This window comes from Typopeltis vanoorti, chromosome 19, assembly GCF_054136105.1.
Source record: "Typopeltis vanoorti isolate ZY-2024b chromosome 19, IOZ_Tvanoo_1.0, whole genome shotgun sequence".
NCBI lineage: Eukaryota > Metazoa > Arthropoda > Arachnida > Uropygi > Thelyphonidae > Typopeltis > Typopeltis vanoorti.
Window position 1 is genome coordinate 27,204,324 of NC_143567.1, and position 27,628 is coordinate 27,231,951.

Sequence of the window (27,628 nt, forward strand, 5' to 3'; positions counted from 1 at the left end):
ACTAGTGAGACCCAGATTTTTGTACATATATAGCAAAACTGAAGCAGGAAATTATTAGTAAATTGACTTAGTCTCACGCGCTAGGACTGCAGGGTTCTTTAGTGAATATGTTATGTATTTAATATATAATGTACACACTAAATTGTATGGCTAAATAAATAATAATAAAAAGTTTTTTTTTTATTAAATGAGGTAATTTCTAGACTACCACTTCATACTATCTAGGGATGCTATCTACTGCATTTGGGCACACATTCCATTGCTCCTCAATAATAATAGTACATATTTATTTAAAATTACCATGAAACAATTTTTACGTCTTTAGAATCTATGAGGAGCAATGGAATGTGTGCCCAAATGCAGTAGAAAGTGCCCCTGAGTAGTACGGGTGAAGCGGCAAACCAAAAAAATTGCTTCGTTCAATAAAACTTCGTCTTTAGACAAATAAAATTTAATCCACATAATAATTATGTAGAATGAAATGAGAAAATATGATAATGAAAATGTAATTGTTAATAAAAACCTTAACATTTTTATTCTTATTAGGAGGAATCAACTGAGATCAGAACACCTTATTGTGTTCAGCTACATATTTATTCATCTTCCGAATCTTTAGCAGTTGACTGCTTGCTTGCTTACTGAGCAAATGATGTGGATGGCTGAGGATCCTCGATAGTAGAAGCTTTGTCAACTTTTTTAAAAAACATTGTTATTGGAAGCTGCTGTTTTTGTGTCTTCGATTCAGTACATGTTCCAAAGCTTCTGTTATTGTGCGAGTAATTTTTATGCTGCGCTCCATCATTGAATCATAATCCATTATCTGTTCCTTTAATGTTTGAGCCATTCGAAATATCATGGCAAATTTTTCGAGTGTCCATGCTGGTGGTTCTTATTCACTTTCATCCTCATCTTCTTTTGTAGAAGATTTGGCAAGTTCTTTCAACTCCTTATTAGTGAGCACCTCATGAAGTCCATCTATGTAATCATTCACTTCTTCTTCTGTCATATCGTCAAATCCCTCTCCACCTATTTCCGTGATGTGTTAATTATCATTGTTATCTGTGAGTTAATATAGGGGCGTCTTGAGAATTATGAACAGTATCACTCCACAAATTCTTCCAGCATGCAGTTATCGTTTCTGGTTTCAATTCGTCTATTGCTCCCTTGATGAATACAATTGCATCTGCAATTGTGAATGATTTACAGCATTCTATGACTCCAACATCAGCAGAATCCTCAACCATTGCATGAATCATATCGAAAACCTGCCGAGCATATGAGGCTTTGAAGCATCTAATGACACCTTGATTGAGTGGCTGAAGCAACGAGGTTGTATTAGGTGGAAAAAAACCACTTGAACATTTTCATCTTCAGTGACTAGTGACTCAGGGTGCCTTGGAGCATTGTCTATTATCAATAAAACTTTAAATGGTAATCCTTCCTTCTCCAAGTATTTTTTCACCCTGGAATAAAACATTGATGGAACCATTCTGTTAATAACATGACCGTGACCCACGCTTTCGGATTTGATTGCCAAAAAACAGGCAGACAACTTTTGATTTTGTTTTTAAGGGCAAATGAATTCTGTGCGAGGTAAACAAGGTCAGGTTTAATTATATGACCAGCTGCATTGCCATAAAGTACCAACGTCAATCTGTCCTTAAATGCTTTAAAGCCTGGTGCTTGCTTCACAGTTTTATGGCTGTAGATCCATTGGGACATTTTCTTCCAAACAAGGCTGGTTTCATCATAATTAAAAACTTGCTTAAGATGATAACCTTTCTCTGCAATAATTTTTTTTAAATTCTGCTGGGAACAATGCAGCAGCTTTCTCATCAGCCAATGCAGATTCTCCCGTAATTTTTATGTTTTTTAGATTAAACTTAGTTTTGAATCTATGCAACCAGCCCTTGTTTGCTGTAAGTGACTTTTCTTCCTCTTCTGTTTCATCTTGCAGCCATATGTCTTCATATAGGATCAATGTTTTTTGTTGTAACATGTTACCATCAGTAGGAATCCTTTTTCTTATCATGTCTTCCACCTACAAATTCAAAGCATTCTCTACCTTGAGTAACACCTTATCATGCACTGTACCCCTAACTTTTGCAGATTTGGGTGCAATGGAAAGACTGCCAAGAATTTTTTTTTTTGTTCTTCAACACTTCACATATTGAAGATTCGTTTTTATTATAGATCTTGGCAATGGTTGCAATTGATGTTTTGTCTATTTCAATCATGTTGATAATCTGTGGTGAGGTTGTCTGCAAGGATAAAAAAATCAGAACTCCCTGCTGGACACAGGAAGTTAAAGAGGCAGTGAAGGAAAAGAAGAAAGCATATCAAAAGTTCCTGTCAAATAAGGCTTGTGATCTTGGAGAATACAGAGACAAATGCAAGAATGCTAAACACTGTGTAAAACTAGCTAAACAAAAGTCATGGGAGGACTTTGGCAAGAATATAGAAAATAAATATCAAGAAGGTGGCAAAATATTCTGGAGGTTGTTGAAGAAGCTTAGGAATGGAAGAAAGAGTGCTGTAAAAGGAGTTAGAGATGATAAAGGTGACATGAAAATGGTATCCTTGAAGTATGATAATGAAAATGATATCCTTGAAGTATGGAGTAATTACTTTGAAAAACTGCTAAATGAAACAAGCAGTGATGACAGCACAGTGGTAAAAAACACTGAGCCAAGCATGCAGTCAGGAATACATATCCATACTTGAAGTAGAAAAAGCCATCCAAGTAGATGATATTCGGCCAGAAATGCTGAAGTATGGTGGTATAAGAGTCTTACAGTGGCTGCACTGCATAGTTCAGAAAGCCTGGACAGAGGGACGAATTCCCGATGATTGGAGTAGAGCTCTCATAGTACCCATATATAAAAAGGGAAATAAAACTGAATGTGAGAATTACAGAGGTATTTCCCTACTGAGTGTTCCTGGCAAGATATATGCAAGTATACTTGAGAAACGGTTGAGAAGAATTGTGGAAGAAAAGCTTGGTGAAGAACAAGCTGGATTCAGGCCAAATAGAGGTTGTCAGGATCAGATCTTCACTTTACGACAAATAGTCGAGAAAGCATGGGAATATAACAGAGATCTGTATTTAAGTTTTGTCGATTTGGAAAAGGCATATGACAAGGTGCCAAGAGAGAAGTTAATCAATACACTGCAGTTATATGGTGTCAATGGGGCATTATATAAAGCAATACTTAGTCTTTATTTGAGTTGTAAGTCAGCAGTTAGAATTGAACGAAGTACAGGAAGATTGTTTAATGTTAAATCTGGTGTGAAACAAGGATGTACTTATCCCCTCTGTTATTCATTATCTATATGGATCACATTATGAAGGAAAGTGGTATTAAACATGATATCAAAATTGGAGGTGTTAATGTCAGCTCTTTGCTTTATGCGGATGATGTTATACTTCTAAATAAATCCGCTACAAGTCTGCAAGATTCTCTGACTAAATTGAATAACTATTGTAATAGATATGGTATGAAGGTCAGCAATAAAAAGACAAAGAATGAAAATAGGCAGAATCACTGAAAATGTCAACTGTATTGTGAATGGAGAACATGTGGAACAAGCAAAACATTTCAACTATTTAGGCATGATTTTTACTGAATATGGTAAATTAAATATAGAAATAGACAACAGAATCAGCAAAGCTGGTATGGTGGGAAGTCAATTGAATAAATTCATATGGAATAAGAGAGAAATTAGTCGGAACAGTAAATTAGCTGTATACAAGACAGTGTTCAAACAAGTTTTAACTTATGGATCTGAGAGCTGGGTCAGAAGTAAAACACTTGACCAAAGACTAGATACCACAGATATGAGAATCCTGAGAAAGATTAGAGGCATGAACAGATGGCATCAATGGCAATATCATATTAAAAACGAGGATGTTAGGAAAGAACTTGACATTGTTTACATATAGGAATGCGTTAGCAGAGCTAATCTCAGGTGGTATGGTCACTTAAACAGAATGGGCGATGGAAGATTAGCAAAACAAGTGTTCTCTTCCAGATTGGCAGGAAAATGACCCAGAGGAAGACCAAGATATAGGTGGATTGATACGGTCCAAAGTGCCTTAGACGATAGAAATATAAGATCTGATAATGTTGGATTCTTGACAAGTAACAGACTGATTTGGAGTAAAATTGTAGATAGGAAGTTAGTAATGATGTAATTTTTTTCATGTAGTACTATCAACACCTGTACACCCCTTGAGGGTACATGGCAGGAATTTAATGATGATGATGATGATAATCTTTGATTTTTCACTAATACTGAGCACTTCGTGTCTTCTCTTTGGTTTTGAAGCCATTTTTAAATTTTTCAGACTTTATTAGCTTGAATTTAAACGCAATTTTTAGTTGTAATGACAGACAAGTGATTGCTTTCTTTTACAATTCGAGTAAAACTAAACATGAACAAACATGCACATTTAAGTCCAAGTGCCTAGCAAAACAAGCGTGTTTCAACAAGTTTTCGGCTTACGCGTATGCATGTTTCAACCGGCACAGCACTCGACCATTTTGTGCACTTTTTTCGAACCACTGATAAGTGAAATCGAGATATTGGGGGGGGGCCTACTGTTTGTATATATATATATGTGTGTGTGTGACACACCCATATACATTTTCTATTAATGAAAGTAAAATTATTCAGTCAAGTTTGTTTTCATGCATTTAACTTACACAAATGGTAATTTTTTTTTAATTGTATTTCATTTCATTTTATGTTGGCTATTAGAAGCATAAGCAAATAAAACAGACTGCTTCTTCAATGCAAATTTGAAAAAAAAAAATTACATTTATATATGTATATATTGGGTTTTTTGAATTTACACCAAAGCTTTTTTTTTTTTTGGCACATTGGTTTCAAAAACAGTGAGATTCTACCAATTTTTTTATTTTTTTTATTTTTTTTTTATTTTAAGTAAATACAAAAACAAAAGAAATTCAATGATTTGCCTTGCTTGGTTAAACATATAGATTTTTTATTTGTTATGAATGAAACACTGATTAACATTTCCCATGCATTTTGTTCAAAATAATTCTAATTAATATATAGAAATGTATCATGTGACAAATGAGAAAAATTTATTCATTATATGATTTATTTCACATTAACAGGGGTCAATAAAAATTACACAAAAACCTTATATGTCACACAAAAAATTTACTCACCCAAGATCACCCAGTATTTTAATAACATGCACCCAATAAGTAAATAGGAGTTCCACAAAATGATTAATAGTGCTGTAGCATGGTCAGAGAAGTTATTTTTTTTTTTTTTTTATTAAGTAAAAATACTATATTTTGTTCATTCCACAGCTACTTACCAGCTAGTAAATTCTACTCATCATGGGTGGACAGGCAAATATATTTGTCAAGCCTTGCATATTAATTATATCTTCACAGTTCTTAATGAACATACAATACATAGTAATCCACTCTCCACCTCCCACTTCTTGCTATCATATGAAATAAATAATCGTTTAATATTTTTCTTCCTAGGATAAGAAACAAAACTTTCTTTGAGAGAAGCATTTTTTTTTAATGCAATACTAAACCAGATACCAAAATAACAAATGTTCTTCAGCGCATACAAATAATGTTATCTTCTAATTTCAACTGTCCTAGGATGGGAAGAGTCTCTTTCTCCCTCTCTCTCCCCCCCCCCTCCCTTATGGATAGTGATTCACCATCTTCTTTACTAGAACTTTTATCCTGGAGTAGTTAGTTATACAGTTTGTATCTGTTATGTGGCTCACCCACAAAAGACTTCTATAAGCCTATAATACATTGGTACCGTGTATTTTTTTTTTGGTACCAAGCTGTTTTTTTTTTTTTTCATTTTCATTAACTTGAATATGTAACGTTTGTAATGTCCATAACAATGTTAACTCAGGGGCATCTGCCATTACAATGTTTTAATTTGTCAATCAGTATATCTGGTGTACATAATTGCTCTGGATGAATTTAACGATGTAACTGAATCATTCCAATTTTTGTCATTTGATATTATCCATAACTGTGTGTGATCTACCAAGTTCATATCTAATTTGTTTTGAATTTTGTCCAATTTTTTTTTACCTATTTTCAATATAACTAGCTATTTTTCAGTGAAAAGCAAATATATCCATGTATACATTATTGATATATGTATATATATCCTAGATGTATACATTATTGCTATAAAACAGCTCAATAAATAAAACTTGAGCCTGTAAAAATTAATACATACCTGTAGTCAACAACGATCTTCTTGCCAGCAAGCTTATGTAAAAGACAACTTTCTGCTGGTAAATTTTCAAAGTTTTTGCTAATGTAATGAACTATCCTCTGAAATAATTAACAGTAGTATATAAATATTGAGCATTCTATTTTAAAAGTACCAAATGGCATATGAATATAATAATTTCATCATCACTATTCCCTAAATTGTATTCTCAAGAGGGTGCACAGGACAGGTGATAAGATTTAATACTTGATTAAGATAACATTAAATAATTTAGACCACAACAGCTTGTGAATTATTTTTATTTTATTATAGGTTTACAACCTTATGTGTTACTACTGCCCACATAAGGTTGTAAACCTATGATACATTAATAATATAATTACATAAACAAAGTGAATAGTCGATCCAGAATTATTTCAAAGCCAAATGTAGAAACTATGAAAGTTTAGTAAGTTGACCAGAGAGCTTGCAAGAATACATTCCTCAGCATTCACGAGATGCCTTAGTGTGGACTACTTAAAAGACATAGATGCCACCCAAGAATCTATACATTCGCCTTTTATTAGTCCATTCTGATAAGGTTTTACCGGCCTGACAGCTGTTTCAAACTGGGTGGTTCTCTTCAGAGACCAGACAGAAACCTTAAGAGAGCAAAAACTCTTGTTCAGTACTAAGGAACTTGAAATGTCAGCTGAATGTATTTTTCATAAGTGAACTCTCGCTAGGTGTGTAAAAGTAATTACTAAACTAAGTAATTATTTAGTAATTAAAACATCAAACATGACTGAACACCAAAAAGACTTATAATACAAAAGATAACAAAAAACGGGTCTTGCTTTCCATACCACTTCCGCTGGACACAATGTACTCTGGCAAAAAACGACGATGTCATACATAGAAAATGTCATACTTAAAGAATGCCGATGGTAGGGAGGTAGCTGAATCAGTTGATATAGCTGAGTTACTGAGTGAGCACTTTGCAAGAATATATCATCCAGGTGGTGACATTGCAGAAACGAATGAACCAGTAGATTGTACGGGAATTGTGGTGAATGAAGTGGAGGCGAGTAGTCTACTGCATAACCTCAATGTCAATACATCTGTGGGATTGGATGGTATACCAGTTCGTGTCGTACGAGAAGCGGCTAAAGAATTGTCAGTACCCTTGACCATTTTGTTTAATTTGAGTCTCGGGTCTGGGTTAGTCCCGAGGGGGTGGAAAGAGGGGAAAATAGTTCCACTGCATAAAGGAGGTTCCAAGACTGCTGTTGTAAATTACCGACCGATTAGCATATCAGAAATCGTTGTCAAGGTCTTAGAGAAATTAGTCAAGAAAAGAATACAGGATTGGATAGATGAAAATGGGATATTGTATGGGGGACAACATGGTTTTGTAAAGGGTAGATCATGCCTCAGTAACTTGCTCATGTTTTATAACACAGTGACGGCTGAACTGGATGAGGGTAATGGGTTTACAGTGATTCTACTGGACCTTGCCAAGGCCTTTGAAAGGATACCACATGGAACCCTAATCAGTAAACTGCAGCATATTGGGATGGATATAGGGTTGGTGAGATGGATAGGAGGGTGGTTGATGGAGAGATGTTTATTCAGGAGTTGAGTCTAAAAGATGGCTTGTGACTAGTGGTGTGCCGCAGGGCTCTGTTCTTGGATCACTACTTTTCAATTTGTTCATCAATGATATAGGAAAGGATCTGAGAGGAAGTGTTCACTTGTTTGCTGATGATGCAAAGTTGGGTAGAGCAATTGTGAGTGCACAGGATGTCAAAATTTTACAGGATGATTTGGATAGTTTGGAGGACTGAGCTAGGGAAAATGGATGTCAATTTAATGTGGCAAAGTGTAAGTTATGCACTTTGGGGTGAAAAGAATAGCAGCAGTATATCACATTGGTGGAACTGTACTCCAGGAGATTGATGAGGCCAGGGATTTGGAAGTGTTGGTAGATAGGGAATTGAAGTTTATGGGGCGCATTGCAAAGGTGGCTAAATCAGCTCATCAAATCACTTGGCTTCTGAAAAATACTTTAACATGCAGAGACAAACAAGTTGCTGTTCCTCTGTATCGAGCCTTGATAAGACCCCATCTGGAATACTGTGCCCAGTTATGGGCACCAGGGTTTCTTCGTGATGGGGAGGATCCAGAGACGAGTGACCAAGATGATAGCAGGGCTGTGGAATGAACCTTATGAGAATAGGTTGAAGATTTGTGGGTTGCAGAAATTGGTCAATAGGCAGAAAAGGGGTGATATGATTGAGACATTCAAATTACTGAAGGGTTTCTATAAGATTAATCCAGAAGATATTTTTGAAAATAGGACTGGTGGTAGGAGGACTAGGGGCCATGCATGGAAGCTGGGCAAGAATGTGGTTGACAAGGGTGTTAGAGCTAGGTTTTTTACTTGGAGAGTGGTGAATGATTGGAATAAGCTGCCAGAGTCTCTTGTGGGTGCTATGACTGTGAATGAGTTCAAGGCAAGGTATAATAGATACTGTGTGAATGTCGAATAGTTGTTGTTCACATGATGTTAGTGCCTCCCTCGATGAGTCTGTCGACTCTTTGGAGTTGCCCGGAATAATAATAATAATAAAAAATTGCTACATAAGAAAATTTAAAGAAGCTGATAATATGCTGAAAAACCAACCCAATGCAATAAAAATCAAGGTTTAATTCTCCATCAAGTGTGGTCAGCTCTAATAAAAAATCTACCTCAATTTGAGCTCGGACTGTTTGAACAAGAACACGTGACATCGTCCAGTATTGTTCAAGTCAATAACGTTTTATATCTGCATTCTGTTATTTGAGTTTATGAATAACCAGATGGTTATGATTTGTATTTATTAATTTCTCTTGTTTAAACTTTAAGTTATACTATTTACCCCTGAAGATGTAAATCCTACGATTTACGAAACTTGTCGGGAACTATTATTTCAATATATTATAATAACTGAATAATAAAAAATGTGGTGTAATCATCGAAATATGTCTTTTGAACCAATTAGCCACAGAAGTCTACGCTTGCAATTACTAAGTAATTATTTAATTACTAAGTAATTACTAAACCATTGCCGAACTGAAGCCAAATGTAAAATCGGCAATGTAAAATTACATAAGCAAAGTGGATATTAGATCCAGCATTATTTCAAAGCCGAATGTACAAACTATGAAAATTTTGTAAGTTGACCAGAGGGCTTGTGGGAATACATTCCCAATATAATTCACACCCCTCTACTCTTACCATCCCTTACTTTTGTATACTTACCTTACTTTTTATTTGCTCTTTCAGTGTATCCAATTTTTAACACATGCTATCAAATGTTGCTAACTTAGCCTTCTTACATACTCCTCATCTTTCTTATCCTTTAATCATTTGTCATTTCCTGAAATAATCTTTTTTTTCTCAAATTGGTTTCTGCACTTCACTATTCCATCACTATGTACTATGTACTTTCAGTGTAAGTATGATCTTACACTGAAAGATCAGTGTAACATCTTACAATAATCTTCCCATCATAAAGCAGTCTATAACACACTCTCTTCACTTTCCTCTAGGAATGTATTCACCATTGCCAAATCATTTGCCACTGTGATTTCCAATACCAGAACTCCACTACTTCTATCTCCAGTCCACCAACCTTTAGCTTTATCTGCATGTCCATAAGGTCTTCTGCTATAGTAATAATACCTTTCTATTTAGTATTTGTTGCAATAGCTAATCTAACGAGTTCCAAAACTCCATCTTACTATTATCATTTAAACCTGCCTGCTATGATATATAAACACAATTTTCCAAGTACCTAACTTTAAGGTCATCAACCTAGTGCCATACCTTTTCACCTTCACTCTCTCTCTCTCTCATATCTTTATCCACTATTATATCTATATCATTTCTTAAATTACTCTTACCCAGATATCAAAACTTAATATTATTATTATTATTATTTTGGGCAGCTCCAAGGAGTTGACAGACTCATCGAGGGAGGCCCTAACATCATGTTAACAACAACTATTCGACATTCACACAGTATCTATTACACCTCGCCTTGAACTCATTCACAGTCATAGCACCCACAAGAGACGCTGGCAGCTTATTCCACTCATTCACCACTCTCCAAGTAAAAAACCTAGCTCTGACACCCTTGCTAACCACATTCTTGCCCAGCTTCCATGTATGGACCCTAGTCCTCCCACCATCACCAGTCCTATTCTCAAAAATATCTTCTGAATTAATCTTATAGAAACCCTTCAGTAATTCGAATGTCTCAATCATATCACCCCTTTTCTGCCTATCAACCAATTTTTGCAACCCACAGATCTTCAACCTGTTCTCATAAGGTTCATTCCATAGACCTGCTATCATCTTGATCATTCGTCTCTGGATCCTCTCCACCTCCTCCCCATCAAGAAGAAACCTAGGTGACCAAATCTGGGCACAGTAGTCGAGATGGGGTCTTATCAAGGCTCGATACAGAGGAACAATAACCTGCTTGCAAACGTATTCTTCAGCAACCAAGTGATTTGATGAGCTGATTTGGCCACTTTTGCAATGTGCCTCCTAAATTTCAACTCCTTATCCACCAGCACTCCCAAATCTCGGGCCTGATCAATTTCCTGGAGTACAGTTCCACCAATGTAGTAAACTGCTGCTAATCTTTTCACCCCAAAATGCATAACCTTACATTTTGCCACATTAAATTGACATCCATTCTCCTTAGTCCAGACCTCCAATCTATCCAAATCATCTTGCAAAATTTTGACGTCATCTGCATTCATTATTGCCCTACCCAACTTTGCATCATCCACAAACAAACGAACTGTTCCTCTCATATCCTTTCGTATATTGTTAATGAACAAATTGAAAAGTAGTGATCCAAGAACAGAACCCTGCGGCACAACATTAGTGACAGTTGTCTTTTGGACTCTACTCCTGAATAAACTACTCTCTGATATCTCTCCATCAACCACCCTCCTATCCATCTCACCAACCCTATATCCATTCCAATATGCTGTAGTTTACTGATTAGAATTCCATGTGGTATCCTGTCAAAGGCCAGTAGAATCACTGTACACCCATTACTCTTACCCAGTTAAGCCGTCACTGTGTTATAAAACGTGAGCAAGTTACTGAGGCATGATCTATCCTTCACAAAACCATGTTGTCTCCCATACAGTATCCCATTTTCATCTTTCAATCCTGTATTTTTCTCTTGACTAATTTCTCCAATACCTTGACAACGATTCCTGATATGCCAATCGGTCGGTAATTTACAACAACAGTCTTGAAACCTCCTTTATGCAGCGGAACTATTTTTCCCTCTTTCCACCCCCTTGGGACTAACCCAGACCCGAGACTCAAATTAAACAAAATGGTCAAGGGCACTGACAATTCTTTAGCTGCTTCACGTATGACACAAGCTGGTACACCATCCAATCTCACAGATGTACTGACATTGAGGTTTTGTAATAGACTACTCACCTCTACTTTATTCACCACAATTCCCATATAATTGGTTCATTCACCACCTGGATGATATATTCTTGCAAAGTGCTCGCTCAGTAATTCAACTATATCAACTGATTCGGTTACCTCCCTACCATCAGCATTCTTTAAAATCATTCTGCCATATACATTTTTTCTTTTACTTGCAACATATCGAAAAAACTGTTTGGGATTCTCTTTAGTCTGCATGGCTAATGTTCTTTCATAATCCGTTTTTGCTTTTCTTACCACACTCGTTACCCTTCTGGCCTGCACTTTATACCATTCATGTGCCTGCAGGTCACCTTTCTCCTTAAATTCCCTCCATAGTTGTTTCTTTTTTTGCCGTTCAAGTTTAATGGTGTTATTCATCCATTCACCCCCCACTTGATTTATTATTCGGACTCTAGGTATACAGTCAGCCATTGCCTCATGCAAACACTTCCTAACCACCTCCCATGCACTATCAACATATAGCCCTTGCAGTTTTACATGCCATGGCACTGAACCAATCAAACTCCTAAGCTTGTCATACTTACCAGCCCGATAATTCCACATGTACCCTGTCTTAATTGTAAATTCCACACCTTTAGCCACCTCCCAAGTCAAGACCCTATGATCACTCTCACCAATTGGTGGCAACGTGGTCATATTCGTTATAGCCAAATTCTCAGATGCAATTACTAGGTCAAGCACTCTCTGACCCCTAGTATTTTCCATTACATGCTGTCGCAGATAGTTATCCCTTAATAATCGCATAAAATCCAATTCCTTCTTCCCATGTGTCCTCTCCTCCTTCCAATCAATGTTACCATAGTTGAAATCACCCATAATAATTACCCTCCTTCCACTCATTTCTTCTATTTGCTTATGCATACTATCTCCACCATCTATTCCATCACCTGGTCTATAGCAGCACCCAACTATATATTTTGTTCTGCTAGTTTCAATCTCACACCAAATGGCCTCAAATGTGCTCTTTTCTCTATCCTGCAGTTCCACTTCTATTCTCCTTGGCTGGAGCTCATCAGCTATCGTCAATAACACTCCTCCCCCCATTTTATTATTCCTGTCACTCCTGAACACACCATACCCCTCACATTCAATCCCACTAGCTATATCATCTTCTGTCAGCCATGTTTCACTAATGCCAATAACCTGTGGCTTGGGAGTGCCAACCAAGCCAAAAATTCTTCCTTCTTGTTCCTAATACTTCTGGCATTAGTATATATGAATTGCAGAAGCCCATTTGTCCCATCCCTATTTTGATGCCTTATACTAACTATCCCATTCTGATTCGTAGTCTTTCGTACTCGCTTGGGCATATTACACACATTCATACACTCAACTCTCTCCCTAAAGTCTGCATATCTACTTCAGCCCCCCTTAATAACTCTAGTTTCCCTGATTCTGCACATCCACTTCGACTACATTCAACAACACCTTTTCAAGTCTCCATACACCAAATCCATTCAAATGTAAACCATCCATCTTATATAAATCCTTTCGCCCATCGAACTCACTCCACACATTCACAAATTCCACACCATTCGTCCTGCATAATTCACGCATAAAGTCATTTGCAATTATGGCCCTCCTTCTATGCTCTTCACTGTCATACCGCAGCAACAGATTCCCCATCCTAACTCTCTCATTCTTCTCTTTTGCTACCTCAAGCAATTCCTTCACATCCTCACTCATAGCCATTTTGTCTCATTTGTACCTGCTACCACTATCAATTCTTTCACCCGCTACTTTTGCATTCTAATTGACTCGCTTACATCCTTAACGTTCGCACCAGGTTGGTACGATTTTGTTAAGCTCTCAACTAACACACCTCTTACTAAGGAATCTCCATACAACACTCGCTCTTTCATTTTGTTTACACTCACTATCATACTCTTATTTTTTCTATCATACTTTTGCCGTTTATCAGTCAGTACACTCGGTAAACATTTTTGCCAACGCTCCAGCTGCCGATTGGCCTTGTGTATTGCTCCGCGTAACTGAGCAGTCTCACTCATTGCATCAGTCTCATCATTTTTATTCTCCGATAATTTTATTCTCCGAGCTCTCCACAAACACTGCCACCATGTAGCCTTCTAATCACTAAATTTTGATATCCTTCTCCAAGTTGCTGTGCCTTTTCTCCTTTCCGCTCAGTTTCTTGCAAACACAAATTTTCCTCTTCTTCAATGTATCATTCCACTTAGAACACTTCTTCCTGTTCATGATTCTTGGGACTCAAAATGGTAAAGTTCTTATCTATATATTTTAACAGACAGACAGACATACTCTTAGTGGAGAGTAGATAACATAGTGTGCATGGTTGATTATGTACTCTGTTGATGGTGGATTAAGTAATGCAGAAGATGGGTTGTGTGTTGTAGTGTCCTCAACTGCAACGCATCCTTCGATCAATTTTCAATTTTCATTCCTTACAAAGATGTCATGTAATAATAATATTTATTTATCCAATAAAAATAGTCTAGTTAAAATCAAACTGAGATGGCAACATACCACTTGTGTCCCTGAGAGGGGGGGGGCAACTTTCAGTTTAGTTACTTATATATAAATCGAGTGGATATTAAATCGGCATTATTTCAAAGCCAAATGTGGAAACTATGAAAGTTTCGTACAAAACATGACCAGAGAGCTTACAGGAATACACTTGCTGGCATTTATGAGTTGCCTTGCGCGGAACTTATAGGAGACAGGAATGCTGTCCGAGTGTCCATATATTTGCCTTCTATTGTCCATTTTGATAAAGTTTCACTGGCCTGTTTTGAATGGTTTGTCTTGAATTTGTTTGAATGGTTGATCCTCCTCAATGAAGTCTGTTGTTCTCCTCAATTGAAATCAAAATGAAGCCTTTGGCTCTTTATTTTATTAAAAAAATTTCAGTTTAGTAGTTTTTTCAAATGTTGAAATAGAACACTTACTGACTATATCCTTTCTGGTAGAATCCATTTAATTACATTAATTACATTTTATTAATCCACAGCCATAGGATTCATGTTTTCCTAACTAATAAAACTTTGACACGCTCTCTCTCTCTGTGCACACGTGTGTCACTTGGTTACTGATGCTCTCCTAATATCCAGCTGAGAATTGCTCATGCATGCACGTAATAAAGTTAATGACAGCATTGTCATTAGCAAAATGAGAATGTCTTTTACAACAACAGGTATTACTTTACAATAGTTAATAAATTTCATGAACTAAATAAATGCCATTGAAATGATAACTAATATCAGATCTCTGGTAAATAGAATTTAACATAAAATACTTTTCATTCTTTTTATTTTTTAAATATCTCTATATATATATATATATGTCAATCTCTAATCGGGGACATGGCAGGTGGTGACAGTATGTAGTTACAAAACCAAAGCTAATTATATGTCGTTCCAATGTGCAAAAACAATTCTAAAAAGATTCACAACTGTAAATTATGGTTATTTTTACACAACAAAATTATGACGAAATATTTAATTAACAAGAGTCATATATTCACTCCTTTTAGTTTGTTCAATGATATAAATTTTGTATTATAAAATCCATGAACTACTTAGATGCACCAGTTTTACTTTTTGTTGAAAAAGATTCACTAGCATCACTTTTCTATTTTTGTAGGCATATTCCAGTTTCATAAAATGATAGCTAAAAGCTCACTCTTAATAATAGAAGTTGTTCAAATATTCTAAAATCACAAAACATACATCCATGTGCTCTGTAAGTGCTGGCCTGGTTGGCCGAGTGGTTAGCGTATCTGCTCACCACCCAAAAGATTGTGGGTTTGAATCCCGCCATGAGCATGGATGTTTGTAATTGTCCGTGAAAATACTAGTGGTGGTGATGTAGATGATGATGGTAGTTGTGGTTCATTGTAGTTGGTGGATTGAGTGGTGGAAACAGAGCTGTAGAGTAGGTCCCCTCTCTTGATGAGTCTCTGGACTCCTTGGAGGTGTCACGTAATAATAATAAAGTATAACCTCTTGACATGTAACCATAGAATGTTTTCTTACATCTCTTTTTCAATGCTATGCTACCAGCATGATACATCTTCTTGCTATCTGACTTATGATGAGTGGAGAAACTGAAGATTTGTTCATTCTCTTTCTCTCTCTCTGCCCGAATAACTGGAAACAAAAAATTGAAAAGAAAAAAAAAAACATGTCAAAGCTAAGTGGGCTTGAAAAAATACACTGAATGCACATTGTATTTAATATATATTTTATGGAGGTGACATCTTGCAGGTTCACTACTCCCAAGCACAAATGTTTCATTAATAACACATTTCATTCATCTGAACTGAAAAATATTTTTTTCATGCACCTCAAGAAAATCAGTCAAGTGGATTTGATGAAGTTTTTTTTTATTGCATTCTAAAAGAAATATTGTAGTAACATGGATGTTATGGTAGGCGGCATTATAGTAGGCCGATAGCCACTGACTGAACTATCTTCTTCAGACTCAGGCGACAGCCAATCTAGAACACACAAAGTAAAGTAGACAGCATCAGCGATCTTGACTTGACTTACTTGACTTATTACTCTTTACACCTATAAGGTACATGAGGCCACGAGTTTAGCATGCCATCCTCTTCAGTCCAGTGCTGCTTCTCTTGCTTTCCCCCAGCTCGACCATCCTAGTTCATTTCGTTCTTGGATTACCATCCAGTGCCATGTCATTTTGGGCCGCCCCCTCTTCCTTTTACCATCAGGCATCCATGTCAATGCTATTCTTGTATGTTCTGATGTTGGCATTCTCAATACATAGACTATTTGGTTTCGATTTTGTTGTAAATTTCAATATTTGAGAATTTATTTGGCCAGTAAATTTTGAGAATTCTGCGAAGATATTTTGTTTGGAAGGCATCTATTTTATTTTCTTGCTGTTTGGTTAATTTCCATGATTTACTTCCATAAAGTAATACAGATTTAACAGTTGAGTTAAAAATTTGCACCTTAAAGGTGCAAATTTTTAACTTAAATCTGTATATACATCTTATTTTTTTTTTAAGTTAAATTTCTATTACAACTGTTAAATTTGTTTTTATTTTGGATGATTTCCAAATTTTCTGTCAAGTTTTATATGCATAGCAAGATTTTTTTATTCTTATTGCAATGTCTTTGTTGGTACCACCTTCCGTGTTGACAGTTGCTCCGAGGTAATTAAAAGTGTTTGTCACTTCTACTTGATTTCCATTTATAAAGATTGGGTCATTCTTTTTACTGTTGATATTTAATATTTTGGTTTTCTTCTCATTGATGTGTAAACCTATTTGTTTAGCAGTTTCCTCTAACTTTGCTGTCATGTCTTCAAATCTAGATGATAGTAGTAGTACAATGTTGTCAGCATAGTCCAAATTTTCTAATGTAGTGTCAATGTTCCATCTTATTCCAGTTTTCAGGTTTTTCAGGGTATGCCACATTATCCAATTTATGACAATGATGAAAGGTGTTCCAGATATGACACAACCTTGCTTAACACCAGTTTCGATGTAAAAACTTTAGGAAGTTGTTCCATTTAATAGAATTTGTCCTTTACTTACATCATACAAATCTTTTATAATATTTATTATTTTGTCAGGAAATCCATAATTTTTCAGGATTTTCCATAGACATTCTCTGTCTATGCTGTTGAAAGCTTTTGCAAAATCAATAAAACTGAGATACATAGTTGAATTTAGTTCAACACTCTGTTCAATTATGTTTCTAAGAATAAAAATTTGATTCATTGTGCTTCTTCCATTTCTAAAGCCTGCTTGTTCTATTCTCAGAATTTTCTCAATGCTATTTTTTATTCTGCTTATTATGATTCTAGTGAAGATCTTTGATGGTACTGACAATAGGCTGATTCCTCTCCAATTGGTGCATTCTGTAAGATCACCTTTTTTGGATTTTTGACTATTTGTGATTCTTTCCAGGTACTCGGAACCTTCTCAGATGCCCATGTGATATTAAACAGTTTATACAGTATAGTTGCTGATGTTTTTAGGTCAGCTTTGAGCAGTTCAGCACTAATGTTATCGTTTCCACTTGCTTCTCTATTCTTTTGGATCTTGATTACTTCCATGATTTCTTGCACTGTGATCTCTCCCATGTTTACATGAAATTCGAATTGATTTGGCATCTCTTCAAAAGGGGATTCGATATATGGATTTATAAAGTCGTGTTTAACACTTAATAATTCTTCAAAGCTCTTTCCATCTTTGTTAGACTTCTTGCTCTTGAGTTAGTAGTTGACCATTTTTTTTTTACCCCCACATTCATTCATCTGATAGGTTCCTCCAAGTTGTCTTATAATTTTATAAACTTCTCCAAAATTTCCAGTATCATTCGCTCTCTGAGCATCCTCAGCCAACAGCTGATAGTAGTTTCTCTTGTCATTTCTGGCGGAGCACTTTACCATCTTATGTACTTCTTGGTATTGCTTCTGATATTCTCCATGTAATCTTTCTGATTTGCAGTTGTTTATTTTCTCTTTTATCTTCCTTTCTTCAATTAGTTTTAATGTCTTTCCTGTAATCTATTCTTTGTGTGACTTCCCACTTGTCACTCCTAAAATATCTTCAGCAGTTTTATTGAAGGCTTCTTTACACTTTTTCCAGTTGGCTTCAATCTTATTTTCCTCATAATTTTCATTTGATTCTTCCAAAACTGAGAATCTATTCTTCAGTTCATTAGTAAATTTGTCTTTTATTTTCCTTCCATTTATCAATGTTATTTAATTTTCTTATTCTTTTTTAGTTTTGAATTTCTTGTTAGCTTTAATTTAACTATTGTGGTTAGCAGAAAATGGTCTGAAACTGCATCAGCTCCTCTTTTAACCCTTACATCTTGTAATGTCCTCTTGAAAGTATTACATATAGCAATGTGACCGATCTGGTTTTTTGTTTTTCCATCGGGGAAGAACCATGTTAGTTTGTGAATTTCCTTATGTTTAAAGATACTACCTCCTATAATGAGGTTATTTAATTCACAGAAGGATGTAAAAAGTTCTCCATTTTCATTTTGCTCACCACTCGCTTCGTTTCCTATAGCACGTTCATCCTCCATCTTTCTTGCCCTACTTTAGCATTCATGTCTCCCATTAAATTAACAAGTCGTGTTTAGGGACTTTATCAATGACTTTTTGGAGTTTTTCATAGAATTGTGCTTTCTCCATTTCTTCAGCATCATTTGTGGGTACATATACTTGTACAATGGTCAATTTCATGAACCTTGAGAAAAATCTAGCTTTAATTATTTGGTTATTTATTGGGTTCCATTCCATCAGACTTTTCCTTGCTTTCTCACTTACAATCACTGCAACTCCTTTCTCATGTCTTTCATCATCTCCTGAATACAATATGCAATATTTGTCGGTTGTTCTTATCTCACCAAAACCTGTCCATCTTTTTTCAGCAATTCCTAAGATATCAGGACCGTATTTACTCATCTCATTGACTATCTGCCTAGTTTTTCCAATTTGGTACATTGTGCAAATGTTCCAATTTTAAATTTAATTTTAGGGTGAGTGATTGACTTCATCTGCAAGTGAGGTTCCATGAGGATTTGCCACACTTGCATCATAGATGTTGGCTCCCCTCTAAAGTAAATATTCTTTGGGAGACCACAGGTCATAGTACTCTGCCCCAAGGGATTTCTTGCTTCACTCGTGGCTGTAATCATGGGTTTTTTATGAGGATGGGTGATTAGCCTGTCGCTCAACCTCCCTCTTTTAACCAGGCCTAGGACCGGCATAAGGATGAGCATACGCTCCATCTTTGGCACAGAGTTATCAGAGATCTTGCCTGTACACCCCTTGAGGATACATGGCTGGAATTTGATGATGATGATGATGGATACAGAAAGAAGGATATTAGATTCCACAAAAATTATGCTCAACCCTAACCATCTGAATATAAAACAGCTATAACTTGCAAGACTATTATTCAATTATGATTCAACTAATGTATAAGTAAGATCACAAACATGTGCTTAACATGTGTGAGAGTGTGTGATTTTGGGAGCAAAAATACATAGAATAAAAAATTCAGAGAAACACAGACATAAACATAATAAATATAGCAATTATCATTATGCTAAGAAGGAATTGCTACTGTTTGAAATTATTTTGGCCATGGTGGTTCACTACTGATCTATAATTTGATCTGATATATAATCCATACAATGTATGGATTATATAAAATTCATACATTATTTATAAATGAATCCATGTGGATTCATTTATAAACAGGGTGGAGTGACAAGGGAGCTGATCTTTACATTCTACTAAAGATCGATAGTGAACCACCATGCCCAAAATAATTTCAAAGTAGCAATCCTTTCTTAATAAGGATAGTTACAATCTTATGTTAATGTTTGTGTTTCCCTGAATTGTTTATTCTGTGTGTTTCTGCATCCAATGAAGTCCTTTCATAAAAAGACATTACTAGCAGTGCCATTAAATTAACAGAAATTCTACTTTTTTTTTTTTTTTGAATTAATCAGCCATGTCTTATAACTGAAAAAGCATGTATGCCAATATATGCAAATATTGGCATACACACACGCACACATAGATATAATATTGTATGCAATGATAGCTATGTTCATAGTTATATATAATCCATACATTGTTTATAAACTAATCCATGTGGATTCATTTATAAACAATGTAACAATGCTTGTTTGTAAACAAATCCTATGAGGATTCATTTATAAGCAGATAATGTGAGGAGGGAGCTGATCTTTACATTCTATTAAAGATGAGCTACCTCTCCCCTCTGTGTCTGGAGTATATAAAGTGCCCTGTTCTTGCATCCTGCAAGCTGGCCTACTATGGACAGACAGGAAGATCAGCCAATATCTGCATCGAAGAACACACACACAAAAAAAATGCATCTAAAATCATGACTATGGTCAATTGGACCTTTCAGACCATGATTTCGATGCGACTCATAGAATCAATGGAAAAGGATCACCATGCTCCATCGCAGTAAATTTAGAAGAGAAAGACTATTTTTGGAATCTGCAGCTGCTCTCAGAAATCAGCCTAATTTGAAAAAATATTCGAAAAAATAAACTTTCCAAAATATGGGAAACACTAATACTATAAGATCCCAGTTTACATCCTAGGCCACCAAAAGGTGTCCACAGAGGGCACCCCATCTAGTTAGGACTCTAGTCTTTTGTTCATGCATTTCACTTAGTTTTGTGTTGCCTTTGTGTGGGTGGGTGGAGTGTGTAACAAGTCTCATATTGTACTCCATAACGATATCTCTGTGACTAAAATGAAATACTTGAAGAATTAAATATTTTTAATCCTTTCTCAGTGCTGTTTCACTCCATGTCTCCTTTATATTCTTTAACATGAGTTTATAAACGAATATATAGATTACATATATATGTTTGTTTATAATTAATAAACATAATAATGATATACTTACATTCATAAATAATTTGTGGTTAACTGTGAACAAAATATTGTTATTTTCAGCATCAAAGGTAATATCAGTCAATTCATTACCTGCTAGACAACCCTAAGAAAGAGAAATAATCCAAAAATAAGCATCCATACATACCTTACACACAAGTTATACTGAATATTGAAATTGTCATGTTATCACTGTTGTGTACATGAATGCATGTATGCTGAGAGTGCTTTCTTTTATAGCTGAAGTTATTTCTAAATTATTTGAAATTAACAGATACAATGCTTATGGCTTATCTGTATAGCAAAAACAGATAAAAATGCTATATGACCATTCAAACCTTTCACTCTTGATTATTACAAAACTTGCATTATATAAATCATACAATTATTTATGTAATGCAAGTGCACTAGTCAATTTGTATTCCTCATAGCAGAATAGTATTCAGAATTTTTCAAACATTTGTCTGAATTTCTTCTTTTATTAAGGCCATACATAAAAGAGAACAAGATATTACAAAATTAAAAATGGCATTACAATTCATTTGCATAAATCGAAGCAGCAATTTCTATACTAAATTTCAATTTGTAACCAAGCAAGACTTCAGTTGTCAAAGAAATAAAAAATTACAGCATAAAATGTCTTATTTGTGACATGCAAACACAAACAGAAAACATGTCTTTAAAAAAAATGTTATAAAATAGTAGCATGTCAAAATTTAAAAAAATATATATATTTTATTTATTATTTTATCGTACTAGCCTGGTTGCCTGAGTAGTTAGCATATCCGCTCTCCAATACAGGCATGTGTGGATAAGTAAAAATACAATTATCATCATCATCAAATTCGAAAGATGACTCTAAAAACTATAAAGGTATCAGTATACTAAATTCCTGTTACAAAATATATAACAGAATCTTAAATAGCAAGCTAATGAAATATTCCGAAAACTTTATTTTAGAAGTACAGAATAGATTTAGAAAAGGACGATCATGTATAGACCCTGCCTTTTGCATAAAATTAATAATAGAGAAAAGAAGAGAATACAATTTAGAAACACATATTGCATTTATTGACTTTGAAAAAGCATTTGACAAAGTTAAAAGAAACACATTATTTAACATATTAAAAGCAATTCAAATACCAAATAATATCCTAAAAGCTATCATAAGTATATATGACAATAATCAAATACAAATAAGATTAAATCACGAGCTATCATATATGAGGAAGATAAACCAAGGGGTCGGACAGGGATGTCTCCTCTCAGCAACTCTTTTAATATCTACTTAAATGAAATAATAATAAAATGGAATAAAAATTTACATCAAGGAATTAAACTTTCTCCTACAGTAAACTTAAATATTCTCCTCTTTGCCGAGGAGGATGTTTAAGTTTATACGAGCTTTCGGTAGTTTATCTTCAGATAAACTACAGAAAGCTATTTTAGATCTAAATGAGATAGCCAAAGATTATGGTATGATAATATCAACAGAAAAATCAAAAACTATGGCCTTTAAAGGACAAGATCCAGCAAGAACTAAAATAGTAATAGATAACAAGATCTTAGAACAGGAGAATTCATTTAACTACCTAGGATGTATGATCACATATGAAAATGAAAAAGATATAAACATAAAAATTGCAAAATATTTAAAAATAACAGGTGTAATTAACTCTATATTCAAACCAAACCTAGCTCAAAAAGAAATCAGACTAAAAGTCTACAATACATTAGCCCTACCAGTCTTAATGTATGGAAGCAAAATCTGGACAATAAAACAAAAAGACAAACAAAGATTAACAACAGCAGAAATGAAGTTTATGAGAAAAATTGCAAAGTATACCCTATTTGATCACAAAAGAAATGAAGAAATTATGAAAGAATTAAACCAAGAACCAGTAATAGAAAAAATTAAAAAATAAACATAAATGGATGGAACACATTCAAAGAATGAAAACAGAAAGATTACCAAAACAAGCCTTAAAATACAAGCCATTAGGAAAAAGAAAACCAGGACGTCCTCTTAAACGATTCAACAATGACTTCTAAGGCCGGAACAGGCCATGCTAGGCCTAAATTTGATGATGATGATGATCATCATCAAATTCCTGCTATGTACCCTCAAGGGGTGTACAGGATATGATAGTACTGCATGAAAAATTTACATCATTACTAACTCCTATCTGCAATTTTCCTCCAAATCAGTCTGTTACTTGTCAAGACTCCAACATTACCAGATCTTATATTTCTATCATCTAAGGGACTTTGTACCGTATCAATCCACCTATATCTTGGTCTTCCTCTGGGTCATTTTCCTGCCAACTTGGAAGAGAACACTTGTTTGGCTAATCTTTCCTCTCCCATTCTATTTAAGTGACCATACCATCTGAGATTAGCTCTGCTAACGCATTCCTGGATGCTGACAATGTCAAGTTCTTTCCTAATATCCTCATTTTTAATATGATATTGCCATTGATGCCATCTGTTCACACCTCTAATCTTTCTCAGGACTCTCATATCTGTGGTATCTAGTCTTTGGTCAAGTGTTTTACTTCTCACCCAGCTCTCAGATCCATAAGTTAAAACTGGTTTGAACACTGTCTTGTATACAGCTATTATACCAAGAAATTATACACTTGGTTTAATCCTTTATCTAAGTGTAAGCAAACAAAGTTTGCACCTGAAATATAATCAGGACTGGGGCAACTCATATATATATATATATAGAAGATAATGGCTTCCCATCACTTGCCTTAATATCCCATAATGCAAAGCACATATCCTTATGGGTATGCATAATGCTATGCATTATGGAAGCCAGACTCAGAGGTAATACTAAGGCTGAAGTAATGCATAAGTCATATTTTCATATACAAGTAGCCAAAAGGTGTCACATCTTATTATTAAAATACTGAGGATTAGAGATAGGTGTTGGAAGTTTTTCCGCTTGTTTTTGTAGGTACCAAGCAAGATGCCTTGTCATGTAATTTTTGTCTTTCACAATTGCAGTCCTGCTTGATTATTAAACAAACTTCTACTTAGAAATTATTATTTAAATTTGTTCAAATGAACTCTCACTTTAATTTTGTAATATCTCTGTTATTTATATATTACCTTAAAAAAAATTCAGACAAACATTATATGAGAAATTCTTACTACTATAAATTAAAGATGACAAGAAATTATATGGAGCCTGTGTAGCTCAGTGGATGTGGCGTTTGCACACCACCGCACTTGGCAGCACGAAGGAAGACTTGGTTTCGAGTCTAGTCGGCGACTAGAGGAAATTTTTCTAAGCCTTTCTTCGACCGGTTCCCAAGTTAGTCGATCTCTGGCACAGGCAAGCGGGTTTTTCCTCCCGGAAACTCGGGTTTTTCTTCCTGTAAACTCAAGAAAATTGACCGTAGAACCCACATTATTTCAGACATTAAATATATTGTGTTAGGGTTAGGGACCACGAGATGGTGGCACATTTGCGCCGTCTCTCTTCACTGTGTACCGCTTAATTAGTGATAGCCTTGGGCCATCTGTCTCTGATTGGGTACCAGTGGAGATTGAACTGCCCACTCAGTCTCCAAAAAAAAGTTAGATAGGGCTAAATGGCCTTGCCTACTCCCCGTATACGGGAATAAAAAAGGCATCAGCTGATTTTTTTTTTTTTTTTTAGAAATTATATTCTTAGTTTAATTCTTTATCCAAGTGTAAACAAATAAAGTTTGCACATGAAGTAATTTCGCAACTGGGCTATTTGTATACAGAAGCTGATAACTTCACATCAATTGCCTTATCATATCAATTTTTGTGCCTCCAAACTTACTGCAATACACTTTATTTGAAACACATCTAACATAAAAAGTGTCTATATGAGCCTGTGGAAATGAAGTTTGCATCCATAACACTAGACTAGCTAAAGAAAGACCATTCTAGGTTCAATTTTAGTTGGCAACTAGTTGGACTTTTTCTAAGTATTTCTTCAATTGGTTCTTGAATTAGTCGATCTCTTGCATACAGGTAAGCAGATTTTTTCCCCTGGAAACTCAACATTTTTTTATCCCATAAACTGAAGAAAATCAACTATAGAACCCATGATATTTGATTCAATAATATATAGTGTTAGGAACACAAGATGGTAGCAGTTGCCTGCCATACTCTCTTCCCAGATTCTAATTAAAATCACTGACAGTCTTGGGTACTGTGATTGGCAGGATGGAGGGTAGCTGTGCACTAGTCTCAAAAGTTTGTTATGGCTAAATTGCCTCAAATACTTCCTCTGAGGAATAAAAGCAGATTTTTTATATATTTTTATTCCTAATACAGAAATAAAAATTACAAACAAATCATGTAAAAAAGTGAAGAGTTGCAATTATCAACTTGCCCTTAAACAGCCTATATGAATAAAACAAATGAAACAACCAATATCAAGAACATTGCATTTCTTTGTCTATATATAGAGACAAAGCACAGAACTTGGTGACTCCAAAATTTGTAATTCAGTTAAACAAGGTACCCAGTTAATTTAGGGTGGGATAATACAGAGTTTACTGCATTGTCATGGGCTCTCTGGCCAATTTCAAATTCAAATATGTGGATATAAAATAATGATGGAATTATAATATCCTTTATTTCCATAACTTTACAATGTTAAATTTAAAGTGCTGTAGGCTTTTCCTTCTATTAATATAATTCTTACTTCCTTTTTTTTTTAATAGGACTTTTAAGATTACAATTAAGATTATTAACAAAATAACTACTTACTAGATTTCTCAGGCCTAACACAAGATCATGTGGATTAGCAGGAGGTGAGTCCATGTCACATAGTGCCTTCCATGATAAAGAAAACTGTGGTTCCATGCTACATATAAGACAATTAGTATTTTATTATTATTTTTTTTTTAAATTAAATAAGCAACTGCTGAAAATAGTCACTGATGGATACAACATCCAACAACAACAATTACTTACTATGAAAAATAGCTCGACATTATAGTGCATTTTAGTTTAATATGAACAAAATTTCTTAGCAAGTAGTAATGTCGCCAAGATGTGAAATGCATGAAGTGCTCTTAGCAATTATGAATTAAAAAATTATTCAGCACTAAGACTTGATAAAATACATCAAAATAAACATTAAATGTGGATTATTTGTAACATAAAAATATTTCTTGACTCATAAAATTTTTACTTAACTTTCAAATCCTGTAGAAGATACAACACAACTAAGTGAAAATTCTATGAACAAAGAAATATTTTTATACAAGTAATTCACATTTAATGTTATTACAGTGTCATTTAACACTTCAACAAAAACACAAGTCATAAAGAAGTTCTCAATAACTTCAACTTTCCCTTTCATGTTAGGCTCAACAGACTATTATGGCCAAGTAACTTAACTTCTTAGAAACCTAATTATACTATGACAGGGTAGTTAATCCAATCTGAATAGCCTGCTATGTCTATCAATTGAATGTATTCTCTAGCCAGTATGTTCTTCTCTAACTAAGAATTTGAAGCCTTCTGAGCTAAAAGCTAAAAATTCTTGGCATATTAAGTGTAAATACTGATGATAAATCTTATTCTTTAAAATAAACACTCTATTAAAAATTATATAAAAAAATTAACTTGGGATTTTAAGAAAATTAAAAATAACACAAAATGAATGAAAAGATGACAAGAAATTCAAAAGTACAAAATTTGTTTAGCACTAAACTAAATTGTGGTTTGACTACAAACTAGCAACCCTGATCTGCTCACTAAAGGATAAACTCCATTCATATCTATCTGAGGATGTGAATGGAATTTAAAATGATGTGATTGTAACATGGTCTACTATGGACAGACAGGAAGACCTGTTAATATCTGCAATGGAGAACATAAGAAATACATTCACTACCTTCATTATTGGCAAGTCGAAAGAGACAGACCATGCTTTGGACACCCCATCACGCAGGATACAGTAGAATTGAAGAACCCAGCATGTTATAACAAGTCATAAGTTGGAGAGACTAATTTTAGAGTTGGCAACAGCTGCCTAACCTCAACAGATGTAGTTGTATTAATATCTACCAAAATTTAGGAAACAATTCATCTTAAGATTAACTTCAACCTGACAACTGTAAAAAAGAAAAAAAAAAGTTTTTGTATAAATATTTATTTATACAAGCTATTCATACAACATTAAACAGCACCAATTACGATTGAAATTGTAACAGACAAAACACCTTAGGTGTTTTGTCTGTTACAATTCGAATTATTTCCTGTACTAGTAGCTCATGTACTGTAACAAGTAGTTGTGCTGTAAAGATACTAGTTTGAAATCCAGTGAAATATAAGTCAGTTAATAAACATTTGATATGATTTATTGTTTTGATGTTATAATACTGATTATAATACAGGATAATATTGTTTATAATCAGCTACAAAACATATATAATAAAATAAACAAAA

General features: G+C 34.7%; 1 protein-coding gene across 1 annotated transcript in view; it reads right to left on the reverse strand.

The window, feature by feature from the left end:
• Positions 1 to 27,628, reverse strand: part of ArgRS-m (arginyl-tRNA synthetase, mitochondrial) — a 156,374-nt gene that overhangs the window by 107,646 nt on the left and 21,100 nt on the right. The window contains exons 3-5 of the mRNA XM_090409394.1: positions 25,940 to 26,036; positions 21,195 to 21,287; positions 6,259 to 6,356 (exon numbers count right to left, since the gene is read on the reverse strand). Coding sequence (XP_090265520.1) covers positions 6,259 to 6,356; positions 21,195 to 21,287; positions 25,940 to 26,036 — 288 coding nt within the window. The remainder of the gene's footprint in view (positions 1 to 6,258; positions 6,357 to 21,194; positions 21,288 to 25,939; positions 26,037 to 27,628) is intronic.